The following is a 22,756-nucleotide window of genomic DNA, read 5'->3' on the forward strand; positions in this document are numbered from 1 at the left end:
GCAGGAGTGTTATCAGGCACCCCACCATGGATTAGCACCTCTGCAGGGTGCAGACAGCCCGCATGCACTTGGGGATTAACCTCTGATGCTGGAGCGTTAGCACTTTGTGCCCCAGGGCTTCTCTTTGCTATTACATAGTGTGGGCAGGCAGTCTTTCTGGAGATGCCACTGATGACCCTGGTAAAGCACATACATGGTTACCACGGAGCAGCTTATGTAGTGAAGTCATGCCTTTTTCAGTCCTTAAGAAACACTCTTTGCGTTGAACGGGAATGTGCTCTATTACAAATGGTGGATCAGAGCTTGTGCATCAGGTTAGATGCCATCAAAGGTGTTAGACTTAGGCTAGGTTGTGTAGGAGCTCAGCAGTGAAATGGCTAAACTGAAGCTGCTGGGCACCTTGTCGTGTCTGCAGGCTCAGGTCCCTGGCCTTTCCGTTTTGCTCTACTGCAAACTCTGCCAGTTCTGGAGGCTCCCTTATGCTTACAGCAAGGGACAACTATGGGATGTGAAGGAAGTGTTGGAGATGTTCTGTTTTGTCTTTTGAAGCCCAATATTGTAGCTGATTCTGTGCATGGATGGAGGTAGCCATGGAATCTCCTGTGACCGGGACCACTTCGCAGAATGACAGGCACTTATCTGTTCACAACAAGTGATGCTAGATTCCCTTTTATGACATATTTCCAAACTTGCCAGCTAAGGGAAGCAAAAAGTATTTTTCACATTGTTCCTGTGCAAACGTAAATGAACAAAAAGAAAATGCAGTGGCTGTTCTGTATAGCATATGATGGCTCTTTATAGTTTTATTTTGTATTTCATTTGTTTTTAAAGCTTTATTGCTATTAAGTGATCAGGTCTGCAACTGATAAAACTATGGTAGCAATTTTTCTCGGGTAAGTGATTTTTCAAGTTTTCCCTCAAATTAATTAATGTAATAGTCAAACCAATTTGAGTATCTAGTTGCGGTATTGTTTTGGGGGAATTATTATTTAGCAGCATTCACCCTTTTATTTAAAAAGGTAACAATTGAAATAGTCTGAACAATCCAATATGCTTTACCCTGAGCTAAGTGAAATCCCATAAATAACTGGAATTCATTTAGCATATTAAGGGAGTCAGATATTTCTAAAAACAGATTTACAGCAGTCATTTCCTTCCAGTCCAGAAGGCAGTGACACAGGAGTGACCCGGGCATGGAATGAAAAGCACTAAGAGATTTTCACATGCACCAAGCAAAAATCAGTTACAGTCCCCTGGTTGAGTTGCCAGCACTGGATCTCCGGCACAGGTCCGGAGGTGATGCTTAGCCTCCATTAAGTCCAAAGAAGGGTTGGTGTTCATCTTGTTGAATGTCTTATTTTTTACTATGAGCAGAAGGTCTCTTCAGAGGGTCCAATGGAAGATGAAACAGCAATGTCTTGAAGACAATCCTTTCATTTTTCCTCTTGCAGCAGAGAACAACAGAGGAGGATTTAGGAGAACCTGTCGTATGTCTGTATTGCTAAAGATATTTCTGGTTCCCTGACCTGGTGTTGCAGCCTGGCTGTGTTTGCACCATATGGAGCTTGCAGTGCTCCCTGACTCTACACAAGACCTTTGTATAGATCTTTGCATCTCTTCCCTTTATGCTATTCTTACTCAGGACCCACCATGCATGTGCTCACCTCACTTATGGAAGGCATCATGCCAGCAGCTCCTGGAAGGAGCCATGCCCTGTATGCACAGGCCACCTTTGTGCAGCTCCGCCATGGTGACATGGTGCTCACCGCTACTGTGTTTGCTGTTAGTTTGCCTTCTGCTTTCATGGAAAGCAGTATACCAGTGTGTGACAGGGCCCGGGTGCCTCTCAGAGGCATGCCTCTGCTCAGAGCCACATCCTTCACCAGCCTCCTCTGGTGTAGCGGTCCTGTCCTGGTGCCTGTCCGGCCCTGTTGTGACCAGGGCTGAAGAAGAGAAGGGTTGTGCAAGAGGCCTTATCATAGGTGTATTAACCCTTCTCTCCAAAACAAGGACCTCATTGGCCTAGTTGGAATATCCACCGTCCCAGCAGAAGTGGAAGTCTAGGCTAGGCCTAGTGGATCATGGGCCACCAGGTGCTTTGGGTTGCTGACATGCAGAAGGCTGGCACAGCTCCACACACTGGGGACGTGTAGGCCAAACATTTTTAGGCATTAAGAGGTTTTCAGGTACACTTCTCGGTTACTGCCGAGCCATCTGGTTGAAAGCAGCACTGCTTGGTGGTACAGGAGTACCCAGGCACATACAGTGCCATGAGCAGGAAGACAGGATTATGAACCCTGAGGGGAAATTTTGGGATTTTTTTTTCCCTAGTAGTGGCCTAAAATAACAAGAGGCCTGCTCAGTTGTTTGAGAGATTTTTATTTTCATAACTCAACACAAGAGGTGTGGTGGTTGCTTTGGTATGTCTTTGGGGCACGGCACAAGGGTGTGTGTGCTGAGATAGCACTGACGCACTATGCAGGGCATAGCAAGCCAGGTTTGGCACACCGTGTCCAGGATGCCTAGCTTCTTTTGGAGTGACCTGTCCCCCAGCTTGCCCCGTAGGCTGTACTGGCTCATTAGGTCCAGATTAGAGTTTAGCAGCAAACCAGTTTAAATGCCACCAAACAATCAGGAGAGCTTGGAAGCTGTGTAGATGCAGCCAGAGAATAATTATAACTATTCCCTCTCTCTGATATGTGTTCCCTCTCATTTGCCAATTCTCTGCTGAGAAAAGAGGAGATCCCTTTCCTCTGGATCTGGAGAACACTGCTGGGTTGGCTTCTCTGCAGTTAAAGCCCAGGATCTGTCCCTAGATCCTACAGGTCCTTCTCTTTCTTGAGCCAGGTGGACAAGAGGCAGTGCTTCATTTTCAGCAGAGATAAGGAGGAGCAGAAACTCATGCAGGCTGTCACAGGAGAAAACTGCTCAGTTTCTATGGTTTACACCAAATCAGGACCAAAGAATTCTATTGACTTAAAAATGACATGTGCTTAACCATCAGTCATGCTGCTTTTATACTTCTGTTCATACTGGCTCCATTTTTTTCCCTCCCAGAAGTCTCTCAGATTCCCCAGTTCCTGTTTAATCTGTCTGATGGTTGATTCCTCTTCAACAGAAGCGGTCTGGGGCAAACCCCCTGTTTTGTGCATTTGATCCACGTGCATCTGTGGGCACGCAGAGTTTGTACTCGTGTTCTTCTTCTTCGTGGTTCTGTAAACCATGCCATTACTAAGGGTGGGCTCTGCCTTGGTGCATCCACTGCACTCGGTGAGTAGCAGGGATGATAATTTCTGCAAGAATTTTCTAAGTGGTCCTTTCTATTCCTCGTGGATCTGACTGCAGCAGCAGGATGTGAAGCTTCATTTCAGCAGTAAAAGTGGATACAAATCTGGGTCGTCAAGGGGGACAAATGTAATAGGCTGTAGCCACCATGGGCATGAATATAAATAAGGCATCGCTTAATTAAAAACTGTCATCAGATCATCTGTTTCTGAACATGATTTTAGGTCAACACAAAATTATTTTGCTAAGGGTACAATTTGAACTTTTGATATTACTGGGTCTTAAACAGATTGTTTGCCATAAATCTGGATGTTAGGAGATCTTTGATATTTTAATCATTTTACAGAGGAGCAGGCAGTACTGAGATACTGGGATGCCAGGAACTACTAAAGGACAGAAGTAGATTAGAAAATTATCCCCTATTTTTCCATAAAGGCTATTGCAGGATTTATACATAGAGTAAAGTGAAGCAGGTATTTGGTGAGCAAAGGAAAGTTCACTTTTGATTTCTGTTATCAGTTACTCTCCAGACAGAAATAAGAATATACTTGAAAGAAAGTTATGGTGGTTTGGCAGTTCTCCCATTAAGGTTGGGTAGTATGATTAATTCTCTGTGGTTTTGCAAGACTCGCATTAGAAAGTTAGCTCTTGAAAGTTAACTTAGCCAGTAAAATTCCCTCTAGGCAAAGACCCCGTGTCTCCCTCGAGCTGTACCGTGGGAATGGGCCCCATGTAAGTGTGGGTGGTGTCAACGCCATCGTATTCTCCAACAATGACATGTTCTCAAAAACGTAACCATTTACTCGCTGTGTTTTGGACACTGTAACTATAGCTCAGCTAAGGGAAACGGTTTTGTGGCACGTCCACGTATCTGCTGATGCAATTCGAGCGACATCTGAGTGTTATTTCCTATGTAAAACATAAAGCTGAGAATATCTGAATTTGAATTGCCACGCATGGGAAGACAGGATATTCTTGTGTACTTTGAAATTCAGTGGAATTTTCTTATCCTTGCTGAGTAAACTTTTTCTGTTTTTTTTTAAACCCATCCTTGAGATTTTATGACGACTGGTGAATTAACAATTAACTAAAGTAACCAGAATAAAACCAATATTGTTTGTGGCAGACGTGGTCAGTATAAAATGAAGTTAAACAGCAAAACCGAAATGACTCTGTCTTTCTTTTCCTAACATCTAGAGCTGGCACAGGAGGATGTAGTAAGGTCTTTTCATTTCAAATGCGCACTGTTACAGTTGCGTTGCAGATGTTTGAATTTAATGATCATTTATTTAGACGTGAGCAGTTTTTGCGTTTTTGTACGTTCATCTGCATATTAGTGTAACATCAGTGCGTTGTTATGCAGAGCGCGTTGAGTTCTCCATAGCACGTGGGTAGTGCTCCCAGCTCTGCTCATCTCAGCTAGGTATGGGTGGAGTTCTTCCCTTGGAAAACATCAGTCCTGGGACATGGTCAGGCAATCAGAAGTGAGCACAGGAGTGTGTTGCCAAAAGCAGGTTCCTTTGAATGAGAGGCAGAAACTCAAAACATGTGCGTTCCCAGTCTGTTGTGAACACGGGGTGAAATGCAATAGCATTGCTCACTGGTACAGGGTAACCCCTCTTACACGCAAGATGTAAGCGCACATTTGGTTTCTACATCTCAGCTGAGAGGCTGTCACCCTCAGTGACTGTCTGAGCATGCCCTCTGAATTCATGATACCTTTGATATGGCGGTGTTGGATGTCTTACAAATAATGATAAGATATGTGGGTGGATTTCTCAGCCTCTCCCTAGCCCCTGGGGTAAAGCTACCTTAGCAGATTGATCTGGTTAAAGGGGAGTTAGAAATGTCTGTGAGCTGGGTTTTTACACTGAAAACACTCGTCCATCACAGCAGTCATGTTCATCTGGACTTGCAAGAGCACCGTACAGCAGCACCGTAGAAGCCAGATGAAATGGGAAGGGCTGAGGCTGGACTTTGGTGCAAATGGCAAGTCAACAGCAGGGAGAGGACAATCAGGGGTGTCCCGGCTCAGAGGACTAGTGGCAGTTTTTGAATGGCTTCCCAGTATGCTGGGCTAGGAGTGTGGCACAGGACAGTGCCCTTTGCCTGTGGGGCTGCCCCCGAGCACGGGAGGGAGTCTCAGTGCACAGTGGGTCTGCTTGGTCTCCTCTCCATCTCCTAGAGCTGTTTAAGCGCCTCCTTTAACTGCTTTTGTTAAAGCACTAAAATAAAGCGTTTGTACCATTCCTCACTTCCGCTCCGGTGTGGTGGCTCATTTGGGACAAGTATACCTCATTAGCCTAGCTCCTAGCTGGAGGTCAGTAATATGTGTAGACCTGGAATCCAGCCTTTACGTGTTTATTAGTTTCAGAAAACTAACGTGTCCACTGTGACTCATCTTCCAGCTCGTCTGCTGACCTATTCTCAGGAAAGCAAAGCTGTGGGACAGGAGTCTGACTATTTGCACTAGTCCTTCTGCCCTGCAATACTCCCCTGAAGAGCTGGGTCATGGAGTCTCAAACCAGAGCCATTGCTTATGTGCCAGGTGCTTTGCAGGAAGCAGGCTAACAGGATTTTCTTTACAAGTTGGAAAGCTGTTGATCCTGCAAACTGGCACTGGGCATCTGATGTGCAGATGTAGCCAAATACCTTGTTCTGGATTTTGTGCTTAGTAGTAATAGTTTTTCTTTTTAGCAGAGACAATAAGAGGAAATCTTTGACAATAGAAATGGCAACTTGCTAATGACTTCCATTCCTGCTTTCTTTCCTCTCAGAACATCCCCACCTTGGGAAGTGTAGCAATAACCATGGCGCTCCACAACTGTGATGAGGTGGCGGTAGCTGGGTTTGGCTATGACATGAATTCCCCCAATGCACCGCTGCACTACTATGAGAACATCAAGATGTCCGCCATCAAAGAGGTAGGGAGCTCCTGCTGAGCACGTCTTCTTCCCAAGCCCACCGACCACCCCGACCGCAGAGCCTGCCTGGGACGGTGATCGACTCCCATCTTTCCTGCGTGGGTCAAACAACAGCTCCACCCAGGCATTTGCCCATAAAACTCCAGACATTCCCCCAAGCGCAATGTGTGTTAAAAACAGTTATTTCTGCTGGGAAAAGTTCTCTGGAATGTGCATATAATGTGATTCCTTATTCTCAGAGCGGCAGAGAAAAGTTTTGTGTAAATGTTGAGCCGGGTGAAAGGGAACAAATATGTTCAGGGGCTGAAAAGATGTGGCCTGCTACAGCTTTGTGGTCTGTTGTATTGCTCTCTAATCCATGTGCTTCTTCTGCTAGATGATCCCCTGCTCAGCCCCTGTGAAACGTGGGGGAGGTGAGATTAGCCTGTGCAGGCTGACCGAAGCAGCAGTTAGCTAGTGTAAACACATGGAAGCTGCTCTTCAAAGCCACATCTACCTTAGAAACATTTGCCGGTGCTATCCCAGTGAGACAAACAGCCCTTTTAGAGGAACAAAAGCTCTCATGGTGGTATAATGCAGCAGTATTTCAGGTCTGGCCATTTTCTGTGCTGAATTAGAGTAAGCTTTGTCACTGGCCTCAGCACCTTCTGTAATGGGAAAAGCTGCTGAATTTTTTGGTAGAGCCCAGTTTTTTCTGGCACAGATGTGGCCCAGATCTTTCTAAAATTGCTCCTCTGCTTCACTGGATAGAGGAACTTTCTCTGTCCTACTCTGCATTGTGAAAACAGAGTGATGTTCAGAGGGAGAGAACACTTGTTGTGTTGTTCATGGACAGCTGCTGTCTGCTGGCGCTTACATTTGTCACCTCAACCACTGTGCCATTGATCCAGGTCAGGAGGGAAGCCCGGAGGTGGTGTTTTTCCAAATCATAAGATCATACATGTCTTAGGACTCAGGCTGCAGGCTGCACAGCCTTAGACTGACTGAGAGGAATTAGCAATCGGTACCGGTCAGCTTGAGAAATGGGAAGAGCATTTCTAATTATCATAGCAATGAGGCGTTGGAACAACCTCTCAGTAGAGACCAAGAGAAGAAACTGAGATTGGGAAAAGACTGTGAGGAGGTCCCTAAATATGTCAAGGAAAGTACCTCATGATACATCATTGTGATCCTGAGGTACCTTCTGGGCCTGTGGAGGTAGCAGGAAAGTCTGTCTCTTCCAAGACTGTTTGCTCTTGGACATGGGGATACTCACAGCACGTGTCCTGTGCCGAGCCTGGTTTGCAACCTAGAAGATGTCTCTGACATCAAGGACACCCACGCTGGAGCTGACAAGAATGAAGTTATCTTCCTCTTGCTCCTTGCATGGGTTGAAGGAAGGAGTTGGCAAAAGGCACTGGATGACAGGCTGTGGCCCTCTGCTGCAGGAGAGGAATTAAAATGCTCCAAGGCCTCACCACGGATGCAAGTAACGCAGCCTGCAGTACGTTAGAGGGAATGGCTGGGCCCTGGCAGTCGGTGTTACTCTTGCACCCACCCACCCCCTTGTGCCAAAAGCTGCCAAACATCAGCAGGGAGCAGAAAAGCTCTTATGAACAACTCTTTTTGAAAGAGGAGTTCAGAGGAAAAAGTCAGGAAGCACCACGGAGAGGGGTGTGCAGTGAAGTACGAGCTCTGCCATGAGTGAGCTTCCTGTTCCTCCTCCATTCTTGGCCACCTTCTGCCGTGTTCTTTATTTCTGCCAGCGGGCTGTGCATGGCACCCTGGGCCTTATCACACCTGCATGCACTTAGTCCTATTTTTCCAGGCCTGCTACCCCATCTTTTGGCTTCTGGAGCTAGCCAGCAGACACATCTGAAGCTGCCAGTGCAGATTGCTTGGATTTTTGATTCTTGAGGTCAGCACCCTGAGCGAGCTGCAGAAGGGAGACAGGAGGGAGTCGCTCTTGGGCACTGTTCGTATGAGGTCTGAGGGATAAAGCTGGCAAGGCACAGGGCAGTAGATGGGGATGAACATGTGAAATGCAACCAGCTGGGTCTCTGAGAGAGTCTGTGCGTGGTTTGACAGGCCTCTGTTGTCTGGGAGCTGTCAGTCGGCATGTCCAGGCTCTTCTGTATGGAGGTGAGGGAGCGTTGAAAGGTCTGGTGGAGCCTCACTAATTTAGATGTCAGTAGGTTTGTTTCCGCAGCCGGGGCTGCTGATGAGAGCTCTGCTGAGCTGGTGCTGGGAGGAAGGTTCCTGTTCCATCTGAAGGCTGGTTATATGATCGGCGTCTGCCCGTCTAATCCTCACGTGCTCACCCGCAGGCTCCTCTTACATTTCTCTGCCCTGGTACAAGAAAAGCCATCTGTTCCCGAGTATCAATAATTAATGCCCCTCCTGCCACTGCCCCTCCCTGTATGACAAATTGTTTGTGATATTGTGGAATGTGAAGAGCAGAAAGAGGATTGCATTTCTTTCTCTCCCATTTAATATTAATGGTAGCTGGTAATTGTTAGTCACCTGAGGGTGAAGCTGAAAGGCGAAGGGCATGATAGGTGGATTCTGTCTTCTGCAATTGTCCTCAGGTAACTCACGAACAAAGATTTGCCCCACTCTGGACTGGAAGCACTCTGCACACTCACTCAGAGACCTGCACGTGGTTTGCAAATCTAGAGGCTGACCTTTGTTGGCACCTTGGGGCAAACCTTGCCATTGTATTGGTGAAATGAGACTGACCCAGAGCCAAACTCAAAAAGGTTTTCACCTCTTCCATCTGCTCTGATACCTGAAGGCCCACTGGGGCATCTTCCTCGGTGTTACCTTTGGACCTCCAGGTTTGTGTCTTCATCTAATTCTTCCTGGTCCTTCAGGAAGCTGAGAGTGTTAAATAACGGTGAACTGTTGGTAGGGGTGGAAAGTGAGCCTAACTGAAACTGCACCAGCAGGGATCTGGGGGCTCTGTGATGGTCCCAACACCTACAGCTTCATTCTTGTGGCTATAAGAAGAGAGCAAGCGGCATGCGAGGCATGGCCCTGGCTGGCTCCCTAAACACGACCCCATCCCATAATCCGACTGCCAGGCTCCTCCAGCCTGAATGACTGACAAATCTTCAGTGTTTAAGCCTCGAGAGCAGCTGCAGGGAAGCACTCCAGCTCCACCCTGAAACCATCCCTGTCTTTACAGAGGAAATGTAAACATTGACGTCCTGGGTCTGGAGGTGCCACGTGTGTGTGTGTGGCATATGGGATCCTCCCGGAGACATCCATCCATCCCGTTCCCTTGTCTTCTGTCTGCAAGGGGAAAGGGTCTGCGAGGAGCGTGCACCCTCTCAGCAAGGTGTGTCACTGATTTACACTTGAGGCCTGCTTGACATCTCCCTGGACACCCTTGAAACCCTGTGACTCATCTCTGAGGAATTTGTTCTGATTACATAAAAAAAAAAAAAAAAAGCCAGCAAAATACACTTGCTTGCTCACATCTGGGCGGAGATGCCTCTCCCATGCCAAGACTGAGGTGATAAAATCTCTGTGGAAATGCATGTGATTTTTCCTGTTGCTCTGTGGGACCGATGGCTGAATTTCCAAGAGGCGATCGGGCAGCCTGGGTGTACAGTTTTGCTTAGTCTTTGCTTTCCCCGACGGGGTAGAAGCCCTCAAGGTCCCAAACTGTGCTGTTATTGCTGCCGCAGGAGGCAGCTGCCTGCACTGCTTCTTCCAGCATCCCAGACTCCCAGGGGCTGGACAGACATTTCCTGCTCCAAAGGAAAAGGCTCCACGAGGAGGCAGATGCTCTGGAGCTTTATCTGTGTTACCGTTCAGGGGAGTGGATGCAGTGATTAATCCCTTAGGGCCCTAGCGTGGCTGCAAAAGGCACGTGGATTCTCCTGCTCTTGTGAGTGCCCATGGGAATAAATTTCTCCGGTTTATAGCTGGGTGGTTTCCTTACCCCCTGTCCTGGGGGCAGCACAGTGTGCTCCAGCTGGTTTCTGTCCTGGCAGGCCTTGTAGAGGAGACCCTTTTCTGCTCATTAACATGCTCTGCAGAGCTGGGAGCACACTGGCGTGATGCTTTCAGGCTGCGAGCTGGAAAATCAGCACTTGCAGTGCAAAACTGCATCACAGCTCCGCTGCCCAGCGCCTTCTCCCTTGGTCTGATCTTCTCCCCATTGCGGCTGGAGGTGCAAAGTCCTGGCATGCATTTCCATGAGGGTTTTCTGGGCGCTGTGACCTTGCTGCTCTCTGGTCCGTTACTGGGGGACTGCTGCTCGATAGACCTCATGCCATCATGTGAATTCTCACAAGTCATTTTTTAGCTCTAATCCTTCTTGTTATAACTTACAAAACGCAGAAGGTCTAAGCCTGTCATCTCCCTTCAGTTACTATTTTCCCTATTTCCAGTAACTTGTAACAGCTTTCGACCCTTGGCTGCTTCCCTGAGCGCTGTACAGAAAATGAATGAATCCTTGCCAAGGTGTATGCTCACTTGTTTCTGGTTTCATGGTGATGAGCCATCAAGCTGATTTTTTTATAGTTTATTATATTTTTATTTCTTGCCTATGTCCTGTAGTGCTTCCTGCCCAAGTACTCCATAAAAGCGTATTTTTGTCACAGGTCACTGTCTCCTGTTAATGTAGGAGAAGTGTCAGATCCACTGGGAACGTAAAGAAGGAAACATGGAAATGGGGGTGAGGAAAAAAGGAATCGTTTTAAAAGGGAGCGAAAGTTTTTCAGGATTAAAAGAAAATGAATGAACCTGCCTGTGTTACAATACAACTTCACTGCTAATGGCAAAGCAGGTTAGTGTTTCAGGCAGAAATTACTGCAGGATGGGAAAGTGACAGTGTTTAGAGTAGTAAAAACATAACCGAGAGCAGGAGGCTGTGTTAAATCATGAGAACGAAGCACAGCACCAGCTCCCAGCATCCTTCCTCTGCGTGCTCTGCCCTGCGACTGGCACCACACACAGCCTTCCCCGCACTCACGGCTGGTACAAATGGGGAACGCGTGCTTAAAAGCCACCCTTATCGGTCCGGATCCCATCTGTGGCTGTGCCGGCGGTGCTGCTGACTGCTCTCCTGTTCTCTGCAGCAGCAGATCAAGCAGCAGCGCCGCTGCTGTCGGAGGTGTCAGCTCCTTTGATACAGCTGTGCCCGGCACCTCAGGGACTCGCTGCCTGACCCGAGGGGGAGCCTGCCTTTGATGGCTTCTTTCTGATCCCTGGCTCCGCTTCCTCTGCAGGTCTTTGTGGGATGCTGGAGGACACCGGCTCCTAATGCTTCTCATTCAGGGTGTGTAAGGGCTGTCACAAGGGCCGGGGAGGTGGGCTGCAGCATGCCGTGACACACAGCTTTGTCTCTGTCTCTCCCTGCCAGCAGCCACCTCTCGCAATAATCCGCAAACATCCAGTTCGGAGTCTCGGCCCATAAAGGCACAAACAATAGTGCTTTATCATCATCTGGACTCTCTCTGTGAAGCCGCCCTTTGCATTTTAAATCAAGGAAAGTTGCTTGGGAGGGGGTGACGGGGCTGCTTCAGGCCTCCAAGTACCTAAAAGTTCGCGGTAGCCAGCAAGAAGAACAAAACTCCTTTGAAAGCAGGGCAGATGTCTGGCCTGGTGATTTATAGGCTGAAAACACAGCTATTCGAGCCTGGCTGATGAATTGCCATCGGAGTACAAGGAATGGTGCGGACTGAAATGGAGGTCAGCTTTGGAGGGGGAGGTTAGGGGCTGGGGCAGGGGGACCTCTGAAAGGGCAGTGCTTTTTCTTGGGGCCCGCAGTGATGACTGATGAGGTTTATACATTTTTGTCTTTGTTTAAAAGCCACCTGTTTGACAGCGTTTTGGCGGAACGAAGGCCTCACATGCTGTTCCTGTGCGTAAGGACTGTGTGTCTGTGTAATACAAATCTAGGAAAGATTGATGGACTAGCAGTCACGACTGCAGCACAGGTATTGCATTGTTCGGTAGGACAGAAATACGGTAACACTTTCGGGGTACCACTGAGCCCTAATAGCAGCATGGATAAAAACAGAATTAAGGTTTGGTGAGGATCTCTGTATGAGAAAGCGTTCAAAGATCTTCAGAGGTGCGTAGAGCCCAGCTGCTGACCCCAACGTTGTACACAATCCTGTGTAACGGTGCTGGGTGCTGTCAGAAGTCAGTCGCAGACATCCATCAGAAGCCAGCATTGCTGTCGGGGGGGGGGCCAGGTATTGCCAGGTGTCACAGCTAGCACAGCTCTTCTCACCAACCTCCAGGGGACGAGGAGAGCTGGTGGCCTTCCAGAGCTGATTTTAGCAGGCATGAAGACCTTGCAGAGGGCCATTAGAAATAGCCTTTGGTCAAGTGCCTTTGTTGTTAAATTAAACGGAAAGGCAACAGGAGGTGCTCTGTAACTCAGATTTTGTTTCCAAAAGGGAGTTTGGTAAGAGGAGAGTTTGATAAGCTGAGTGCTGGGGCAGCACTCACGGGGGGTGCTTGGTGGAGCTGGGACACGTGTGCACATGCAAGTCTATTTAGGCTTAGCCTAGGAGAACTGGCTACCAAAAACAGATGCACAGAATTGCTCATGGACTCATTATAGAGGGGAACTTAATTTTTTTTTTCCTCAAAAATGCAAAAATTGTCTGCGATTCATGTTTGTAGTAAGGGGAGAACAGACAGGAAGAGGTTTGAGATGAAGCTTCGTAAATAACTTCTTCAGAGTGATGCTGGAGGAGCAGGAGAAAGCATCAGGCAGAGGAGACTTCAGCCTGTTGGTTGGAAAAGACAGAGATAAAGCAAAAACCAGCAAAAGTCAGGCTGAATTAGATCTCACAAAGGAAAATAAAACAAATACTACACGGTCCCGCTGCAAGCAAATAACATCGAAACAGGGAAAGACTTATGAGGGCTGTAGCATCCAAGGAGGTGAAGGATGTGGAAGGCATAGGGATTAAAGAGTCCAAGTGGGAATTGTGTGAATGAACACGTTACCTCTACAGGGGAGATGGGGTGAACATGAGGGAAAGGGCAACTTACGGTGGTAAATTCATAGAAACAGAAAATGACTGGGTCAGTAGTGAAAGGCAGGAGCTGTTCGAGTTAATGCACTCGGTATGAACGCCTGAAAGATCCCTGTCCCTAACACCACGGTGTTGAGCCAGCTAAGCTGCAAGTCCAGAGGAAAAGGTCTTCAATAAATCTATCAGGTTACATGTGGTTCCGTGGGATTAAATTATAGTGGATATAATACCTTTATTTCCTTTCTTTTTCTTCCCCAAAAGGGGGGGATGGTATCGAGGCAAGGAAAATAATCCTGTCAAATTCGGAGCTCCTAATCTGACCTCAGAGGTACTATTCAAGAACTATTCAGAACTTTAGAGCAAAGTTTAAATGAAAGAATAATTAAATCCTGAAAGCAAACACAACATGGATTTACCAAAGGCAGGTTACAAAAACTAATTTAATATCTTTATTTGATTTTTTTTTTAAATCGTTCCAGGGACAGAGGAAGTGTAGTAGATCAGTCGTCTGAAGTTCAGTTAAGCGTGTGAAACTGTGCCATGCAAGGTATTATTAGTTAAGCTTCAGAAGCTACGGTTTGGTGCAACACCTGTATGTGAACAGGCTCTGAAGAGGAAAACAAAGAGCAGCACTGAATGGAGGGCTGGGAGTTCCCCCAGAGGAGGTCATGTTCAGTATTTGCATTAATGATTTCTGGCACAGGAGGCGGTGGTGTGCAAGTTGAATTTGTGATGACACAAAGCCAGGTGTGGTCAATACAAAGGAAGATCAAAAGACCATCCAGGAAGACCACGATCACCCTCAGAACAGGAGTGAACTGGATGGGATGGAACCTAATGGATGAATGGAAAGTCATTCAGTTGGGACAATAACAGAAATTTTTATTATAAGCTGGGAAAGCATTATTTGACAATGACAGAGGAGGGAAGTGCTTCGATGTGTACTAATAAATCACGGAATAATTCAGGATGCGAGGCTATTACTGTGAGAAAAAAAAGGCAAATGTAACTCTGGGAAGACTCAGGGAAAGGACTCCTGGTAGAGAGAGAACTGCACAAGGCAACGGTGAGCCCTTTTCCTGCTTCACCACAAGTGAACTCAGAGTAAATAAGGACAGAGGGAACAACTGCACTTCTGAGAAATCTCCCAGTTTTCCTAGGGGAGATGGAGAGCCTGTTTTGGTAGGAGAAAAAGAAAGCATGGCTTCTTAGCTTGGTAGAATGAAGGTTGAGAAGAGAAACAACAGCTCCCTATATACGTATTAAGAACAAGCAAGAGCTAAAAGAGCTGTTTGAAATTTCAAGTTGCTGTAAGAATGACTGGGCATAGAGGAACTGGGAGCGATTCTTTCTTAACCATGAAACAAGAGAATTAAGAGAATTAGCAGCAGTGGAGGCTGGAAAAGGAGCTCTGGGCAAGGGATGTTGCCAGTGAAGCACCGCTTCTTGCTGCCGCCGTGGTTTCTGTGCGGGTTTTCGGGGAGAAATGCTGCTGACTTGCAGAAATGTGGAGGATGTAACAGAACTGAGAAACCTCTGACTTTGCAACCTGCTCTTTTCCTTGAATGCGTTCTTTGTTGACTTCACTCTCTCTCATTTAATTTCCCTGTATTTTATGGCACTGCAACAGACTTGATAAGACTAGCATGCTCTGAAGCTGAGCCATTGCCCCACTTGTAATTGACTGCAGATGGTGAGCTTACCTTCCTTGTGGGTTGGCCTCTGAAACATTTTCTCAGTCTTAAAATACTCCACTTGGCTTCTCGTGAAGGGACAGAGGATGTTTTGTGCTTCCTTGTGCAATCAAGAAGAAAGGAGAGGTGGTTCTGGGGCTGCTGCATTTGCATAGTCCTGAAAGGTAGCTTTAACCGATGATAAATTTTGGTCTAATAACTGTGACCAAACGCTCATACATCAGGCCCACTGCCACCCCCTGGGATGGACAGCTCTAACAGTGTGTGCTGGCAGAGCGGCTCTGCTGCTGCCGCCACTGGAAAGAGCAAGCAGGGAAAGACCCGAAGCAAAGGAAATCCCAGCCGCACCCCAAACAACAAGAAGGGCTCTGGAGCCTCCTGGGACGTTCATTAATCCGGCCATGGCTCAGACAAGCTGCCCGTTTGTTCGCACAAGCAGGAGCTGGACCGAGCGCCTGCTCGATGCCAGCAGCAGAGCAGCGAGGGCAGAGCCCCTCTGCCAGGTCACAGGAGCAGCAGTGGTGTGACGCGTGGTGACACAAAGCTGGAGGTGGCCGTGAGTGATCCAGGCTGCTCTGCCCCTGGCTGGAGCTGCAGGTTCACAGGGAAATAGCTGGACTTTGCTGCTTGTGATGCTGAGGTGTAGCTTCAGGGCTTAGGGCAGGAGCTTTGTGAACGTAAGCAATCCTCCCTGGAGGATTAAGAAATGAGGCAGTAACGGCTCAGTGTGCATGGGAAGAGAGTCAAAGCAGTCAGAAGGGACAGAGTGCATCTTGCCAGGGCAGCTAAAGCACATCCAGTATCCAAGGGCAGAAAAAAGGCTTCTTTGCTACAGTACTATCAGGAGTAAATCACTGGTATTGTGGCTGCTTCATGTAAACCTCCTCCAGGTGTGGGTTTTGCTAACGACAATGCATAAAATGTCAGAATTAGCACTCTGCCAGCACAGCCCTGTCCGTGGGGTTGCGGGTGCCAAAGCATCGCCTGTCCCTTACCACTTGTTGCAGCTCAGGACACTGCACCAGCTGACAGAGATGGCCGGGACACCTCGCCCAGGAGCACGGTGACACAGAGCTCCTCGGCTTACCCAACAAGCGGTGACAAATGCTTGCTGCGATGCAGAGAGCTTCCTTTACAGCAGGTACAGCGGGGTCCTGGCCCCATAGTCAGGGGCCTGCTAAAGGCTGGCTTTTTATGAGACCACCACAAACCCTGTGCCCGCAGCCGGCAGCACCACGCGCCGGGTTCTTTGCAGCGAGCAGTGTGGAGCCTGCAAGGCTCAGGATCCCAGGCAGGTTTTGCGGTGTGTTCTGGTGCCTTTCCCCTGTCGGCGGTGATGGGAGCGAGGTGCCTGCCTCTCCTTGGCAGTTTTGAAAAATTTGCTCCGGATCTTCTCCCCGCTGCGGCCGCCGGCGCAGGAATGCAGTCTCCTTCGCCTGATTAGCTCTGTCTGTCAGTGGGGCGAGTCCCTCTCCTGCAATCAGTAACCCGAGCTAGTGCTGAAGACATGCCTCATGCCTCCTGTCGGGTGGAGCAGCACCGCACCGAGCGCCCTGCTGGTGCTCCTTGCGGGGGGACGAAAGCCTGTTCCCCTCCCTCTGTGGTCTCACACCCGACCGCAAAGCCTTTGAGGGTACAGCCACAGCCAGCAGCAAGATACAGGGATCAAGTGGGAGGCTCAGTTTCCCTTACATGTGGCTTTCTGCTTGGAAAGAGGAATTTGTGGCAGTGACCAGAGCTGAGAGCAGCCTTCGTGCTGAATAACCGAGGTTTACACCTCTTGCCAGCAGCCTGGCGTGTGGTGCAGGAGAGCGCAGTTGTAGCACCCAGGTTTACCATCCACCTCCTGTACTTAAATTCCTTCTCCCTTGTACCTTTCCTGCAGGCAGATTTCCTCCTGCCGTCAGACAAGGTGCTTGCATGTGGCCTGAGCCGATCTTTTAGGTGGTTTGAGTTTTCCTAGAAGTGGCTGCTCCCCACTTTCTGTACGTACCGAGGGGCACAAGCAGCTCGTATGAGTGAAACCAGTTGACCTTTGCTGTGTGCTGAGGCAGAAGGGCACGGAGGAGGGATCAGCTTGTGCTGCGACGTCTCGGGCACGGCCAGGCTCCCTCGTGCTCCAGGTAGGCTTTGAGCAGCAAGCCAGCCAGATACAAGCTGCAAGGGTGCTGCAAGGCGCGGAGCTCCTAGCGCAGCCCCGGTGCCAGCAGACACCGCTCACTGCCTGCTGGCAGCAGCACACGCGCCCTTGGCTGCCTCTGCCGGCGCTGTGTGCTCGTAGCAAGGGGCTGTGCTGTCGGGAGAGGCACTGCTGCGAGGCAGGGACCATGCACAGGACCCCCAGGTGATGTGCCACACGTGCGAGTGCCTCCAGCGCGCGGGGATCCCGACTCTCCTGCTCCGAGGGACAGGCGCGTGCGGCTCTCAGTGCTGCTTCTTAAAATTCATGTTTGTTTTTTTTTCTCTTATGACGCAGCTTTCTTCCCAGTGCCAGTTTTCAGTTTCTGCTTTCATGCTAGCAGAAGGCAAACGCTGAGCTGTTTCTTGACATTGTCCCTGCAGTTTACAGGCAGGGTCTTCTGCATTTTCAGTCTCACGCGTGGCCGTGCGGTTACCTGTGCTGGTGCACCCTCGCAGCATTCGAGTAACCAGAAGTGAAAAGCTTCTTTTGAACACAGGCTGCAAGATAAGACCTGCCTGATCTCTCAGCAGCTTTAACTGTCATAAATCCTATGCGCTGAGGGGACAGCAGGATGAGTGCAGAGCAGCAGGAGGAGAGGCATTTCCAAAATGTGCTGGAGATCTAGCGAGGGACCGTCGGTCCCTGGCACCTCTTGGCACCAGACAGGACACCCGCAGGTGACAGGACAGCCACGTGCATGTTGTGTGTGCGGGACGCAGCCAGGGCTCTGCAGGGAGGTGCCACGGTCTGGCCGAGGGCTCTGTACTCCGCTGCTTGAAGCCATCTCTGGGATGTTCCCATCGAGGTATTTTATCATGGCCCACATCTTATTTAGAGCCAAGGTTACCTGCTGCCCAGAGCGCTGTCCAGAAGATGTGGATTCCCGTCCTGGGATTCTTGTCTCGCTGGGAGATTTTGGGGAAAGTCGCTTTGCCCTGCTCTGTCTTTGACACCCCAGGGGACAAGTTCCTCCCTGCTTCCATTAAGTGCTTTACCAGTACCAGCGCAGCGGGGCGATGGCAGATCACTGCTGAAGCCTGCAGCAGGGCACACATCGGGGGGGCTGACAGCAGCTATAGCAGTCATAGCCCTGAAATGCCTGGCTCGGAGACGTGCCCGTCCCACCCTTCGCACTGTATTAGTGTGACCTTTGGCATCTGATTTCCTCTTGGTAGGGCTTGTGGAGGCAGGAGCTGGCCTTGGTGAGGCTGGTCTTGGGATGAGCTAGTTTTCCAACTCTGCTGGCTCTATCTAGATAAGAGAAGGTCCTTGGTCTGCAAGGGCCCTTCTGGTCGGCAGCAGGCTCTGTCTCCTTGGCAGAACCCCGTGCCAGCTGGAGGCTCCCATGATGTGGGGTGGAGGAGCATGCTTGGCCAAGGATAGCTGCTGACCTTTGTCTTTCTCCTTTCCTTCCAGTCCTGGACGCACAACATCCAACGGGAGAAGGAGTTCCTGAGGAAGCTGGTGAAAGCCCGAGTCATCACCGACCTGACCAGTGGGATCTGAGTGGCTGCAGCCGCTGCCTCAAAGGGAGGAGAGGAAGACGCACGCTGCAGCTCTGGGAGCAGGCACTGGCAGCCCCCCGCAAGAAGCCCGCTTCACTGGAGACACACAGAGATGCCCGGGTGCCCTGGGAAGGCCCTCTCGCATTGCCAGTCTGCAGGAGGGCAGCATCTGCTGCCTCCAGTCCTAGAGCTGGCAGGAGGAGGGCAAGGGGCTGAGCGGGCAGTTCTTGAACTCTGCATTGCAGACGGATCTTCTGTATCCAGAATTAAACGGGAAAGACTCAGGAGAGAGAAGGACGGTTTGTGAATAAAACGACTTGTGCCAAATGGGAGGTGACGCTGCCCCAAGGCAGCGGTGCCTGAATGTACAAAGTATTATTTTTTAAAGAAACTCTGCTGGAATCATACTAGAAATACCAAGGTGCAAAGCGAAATCTGCTTGTGCACAGCCCTGCGAAAAGCTCGGCCTCGCCTCGCTCCGTCTGCATTGTCGCTGGCCTCAGACCTTTCCCCGGGAAAACAAATCCGTCCAAGACTTCAGTGTTGTTGGTGCTGCTATAATTTAAAAGGAGGATGGCTTTCCCTCGTTCTCCACTTGGAGCTTCGCGTTGGAGATGAGCATGGGTTTGTTTTTCTGCACTTTTCCTCGCTTCCTGCGTAGAGGCAGCAGCAGCCACTTACTTGGCTGTGTTTTCCGTAGCCGTTTGTCCTGCCCCGACTCTGCCCTCACCCTGGCGTGGAGCAGGGAGCCGGTGGCTTCCTCTGCCTGCAGCAGCCCCTCACCGCCATCCTGCGTGTCACGGCGCTGCGGAGCCCACCTCGCTGTGCTCAAGGCTTCCAGGCCTCTTGGGTTGTGCCTGCTGTGCAGGGCCCTCACCGAGCCGGTGCAGATCGGTGTCACCGCTCCTGGACAGCGCCTCGCTTTGCTTCTGTGGGGGAGAGGAGTGATTCGTTGTTTGGAAGGAGGTCAGATGTTGCGTGGATATCTGAAGCTTTGCAGTTTAAGAGCGGGCTGCCGAAGATGTTTTACGTTCCAGACTCGACTGTGTTCCCTGATCCGTGACCTCAGTGGTGGTGGAGCCTGCTGGCAAGGCTGGGGGCCTGCTGGGAACCCTCGCCTTCTGCTTGGCCCCTGCTCACTTCATTTCCAAGCTCCTCCTGTGCTGCTCGAGCACTGCTGCTCCTCCTGCTCTCAGGAGCACGTCCCTTCCTTTGCTCTCTTGGTCCCAAGATGCAGTATTTGCACATTTGATTTGTATACGTATTTCAGAGGAGCTGGAATAAACTGAGCAACGTGGCTGAGCGCGAGGACAGCGGGGTGCTCTCGTCCACCTGGAGAGCGTGGGCAGAAGAGGGATTGCGGGGAGAAATCAGGTGGAAATGGGCTTCGAGGCAGGAGCAGGCCACCCTGCGCCCACGCAGAGCACCATCCCGAGCCACGTCCCTGCGCATCGAGGCCACTGCGGGGGTCAGCGGAGGGGATCTGGGAGGTGCTCCCTTCCTTTCCCCTTCCATTTCCCTTCCCCTGTCCCTCTGGCCTCCCAGCTGGGTGATCCCTGCTCCCCCCAGGTACGTGCCTGCCCCCAGGATGCTCCGTGAGGTTTCCAGTCCAGAAAGCTGGGGTTTTCAGCAAGTTTTTGACCATCTGCAGTGGCAGATACTCATTTGAATGTTCTCCCCCAATTTTTTATTGTTTTTTTTTTTTTTTGCTCAAGGGACTGGAGGTCCTGGTGGGGGTGCCTGGGCTGGACCTGGCCAGGTTGTGGCACCTACTTGGTGCTTGAACTGGGTCTTCAGCTGCTGCTGGGGAAGCCCTAGGGCACTGAGGGGGGTGATGGGCCCCATCCATACACTACAGGGAGCGGAGATGCCAGAGAGCAGGTAGCTGCAGCCAGGAGGAGGAGGGGAAGAGCCTTCGGGGTCAGTGCTGGGCTCCTCGCTACCCCCAGAGGAGCTGTGGAGGGAGCACCCCCATGGAGACAGCAGAGCATCAATTTGATTTAGTCCATTATCACTACAAACTCACAGGGCACCGTTACCTTCTAACTCACTGTCTCCGGGCCCAAGGCCCCTGCTCTGCTTTCCCTGTCGTCCCAGCTCCCCACGCCGTTGAGGTCAGGTCCCGATGGGAAGCTGTCCCTGCAGACCGGGGGGTCTCAGGCTCAGGTTGCGTGGCTCAGGGTGACTGCGGTGGGTCGGGACACCTGCAAGTGGAGAGAGCAAGGATGGAGGTGCTGGGGGACCACGGCTCCCCCGTGTCTCACTGTCCCTCTTGACCCAGGACTCTCAGCAAGGACATCAGCGGGGCAGGTTCATCCACGGAGCATCCCACGGCCAGGCCCTGCGGGTGATGCCGGTGTGCGCCCCGGCCCCGGGGCAGCACGTGGCGCTGGGACTGGCTCCTGGAGGCCTCTCCTTGGCTGTCTCCTCGCGTGCACCTGCAGCCACCTCCCGCCCTCCGAGACGCTGCAGCCCTGCCAGCTCGGAGCGGTGCACGCGGGTCAGAGCAGGGTCAGTGGGACGGATGCGAGTCTTGGCCTCTCCCTCGCCGTGACTCACCTTTTCAGCTCGGAAGGGAGAGCCCAGGGGAATTCTCCACGGCCTAAATATAGAGCGGGGTTGCCTGACGCCTCTGCCGCGCCGCCGTGCAGAAAGGCCAGCGGGGTGGCAGGGAACCTGCCTGGAGAGGGGCTGGGGGAGCGCGAGGAGGTGGGGGCCGGGGAAATCCATGTGCCAGTGGGAGCCAGCTCCTGCGGTGGGGCTTTGCTCCTGCTGGTGTGGGCAGCGGGTCTGGGGCACCGCAGCACTGCTCCCTGGTATCAGCATCACCCAGGTCAGGGCTGGCCGTACCGTGGCCTCGAGCTCGCACATGCTGAATGGAGGCAGCGCCACCAGGGAACGTGAGGCTGCGGGGGATCTGAGCCCGGCATCCTCCGACCAGCACCTCTGGGCTTCCCGGGTCTCCTTTCTGCCGGGAGGGAGACGGGGAAGGTGGCAGGGCAGGCTGGGGACGGGCAGCACCAGACGAGGGCTTCCAGGTGGCCTGGTAAGGAGGCGGCCACCACGCTGAGCTCCACCGGCAGCAGCGGGGTCCCTGTGGTCAGTCTGAGCATGCGTCGGGCATGGTGACCCCCTGCCACCCTTGGGTGTGGGTGACAGGGACACCACCCAGCTCCTCCACAGCATGTGGACCTGCTCCAAGGGCCAGGGAGCTCGCCAGTGCTGTACCAAGCTGAGATGTAAGAACTCAATGAGTTTTTAAAATTAGTTTTAGTTTCTGCATTGTTTTTTTTTTTTTAATTTTCCCTCTAGGTAGGGAGGGCAAGAGTCTTGCAGGCTCCTCCAAGCCGGCTTATGTCACATCAATTCAGTCATATCACAGAAGCAATAAAGCTATCAAACGAACTTGGCTGGCCTCTTTCTTTTGCTGCCTGTGGCCATTTTTAGGGGAGGCAGAGGGATTCCCCCGCTCGGGCTATCCCCAGCCTGCTCCAGCTGTTGGCTCCCCCAGCAGAGCACCCCGAAGGCACCTGCTGATCCCAGGGGCCTGGCGCTGGGGCCAGCAGAGGGCTGTGCTCCTCCTGCCCGGTGACCGAGGGGATGGGAGAGGGGCTCAGGGTGGGTGCACAATGTGTCGGGGGGCAGCAGCCCCCTTCTACATATGGGGCTGGCCATTTCGAGGTGGTTTGCAGTCCACCTGTTGAGCTGTGAAGGTCACCCAGCCTCAAACCACCGCATTCACGTATCCTGCTGGAGGGCAGGATGGGGGCACCGCGGGGACGGCCTCTGCTCACCACGCAGGCACCTCTGTGCCCCTCTGAGCTGCGGTAGCGGCCGTCCCAGCCGTCCTCCCCTTGCGGCGAGCACTCGAGGCACCAAGCCAGGGCTGGAGGAGACAGAGAGGGCCCTGGGCCCCTCGCTCTGATCCTCCTCATCAAAGCACACTGTGCCTGACGTTGGGGCATGCGGAGAGGAAGCTGGGGTGACGGCGTCCTCCCTGTGACTGCCTCCCTTTGGGCCTCTCTCGGGGACTCCCCGGCAGCGGGGTCACTTCCAGCCGCTCACCACCCCGCTGGGTGCGGCCCCGGCGAAGGCAGGTGTCCGGCCAAGTGACCTTCTCGCCGCTGCGTCCAGGAAGGAAGCAGTTTAGGAAGCCGGGGGCTGAGGCCGTGACTGACTC

General features: G+C 51.3%; 1 protein-coding gene across 10 annotated transcripts in view; it reads left to right on the forward strand.

Moving 5' to 3' along the window:
- The window catches only part of ST3GAL3 (ST3 beta-galactoside alpha-2,3-sialyltransferase 3), a 180,943-nt gene extending 158,963 nt beyond the window's left edge, over nt 1-21,980 (forward strand). For 9 of the 10 annotated variants that reach the window (XM_040564840.1, XM_040564837.1, XM_040564845.1 and 6 more), the window contains 2 exons: nt 6,063-6,209; nt 18,488-21,980. In XM_040564840.1, coding sequence (XP_040420774.1) covers nt 6,063-6,209; nt 18,488-18,577 — 237 coding nt within the window. In that variant the 3' untranslated portion in view covers nt 18,578-21,980. The remainder of the gene's footprint in view (nt 1-6,062; nt 6,210-18,487) is intronic. The other variant, XM_040564842.1, reaches the window with a different exon arrangement.
- Nucleotides 21,981-22,756: the final 776 nt, after the last annotated feature.

This window comes from Cygnus olor, chromosome 8, assembly GCF_009769625.2.
Source record: "Cygnus olor isolate bCygOlo1 chromosome 8, bCygOlo1.pri.v2, whole genome shotgun sequence".
Taxonomy (NCBI): domain Eukaryota; kingdom Metazoa; phylum Chordata; class Aves; order Anseriformes; family Anatidae; genus Cygnus; species Cygnus olor.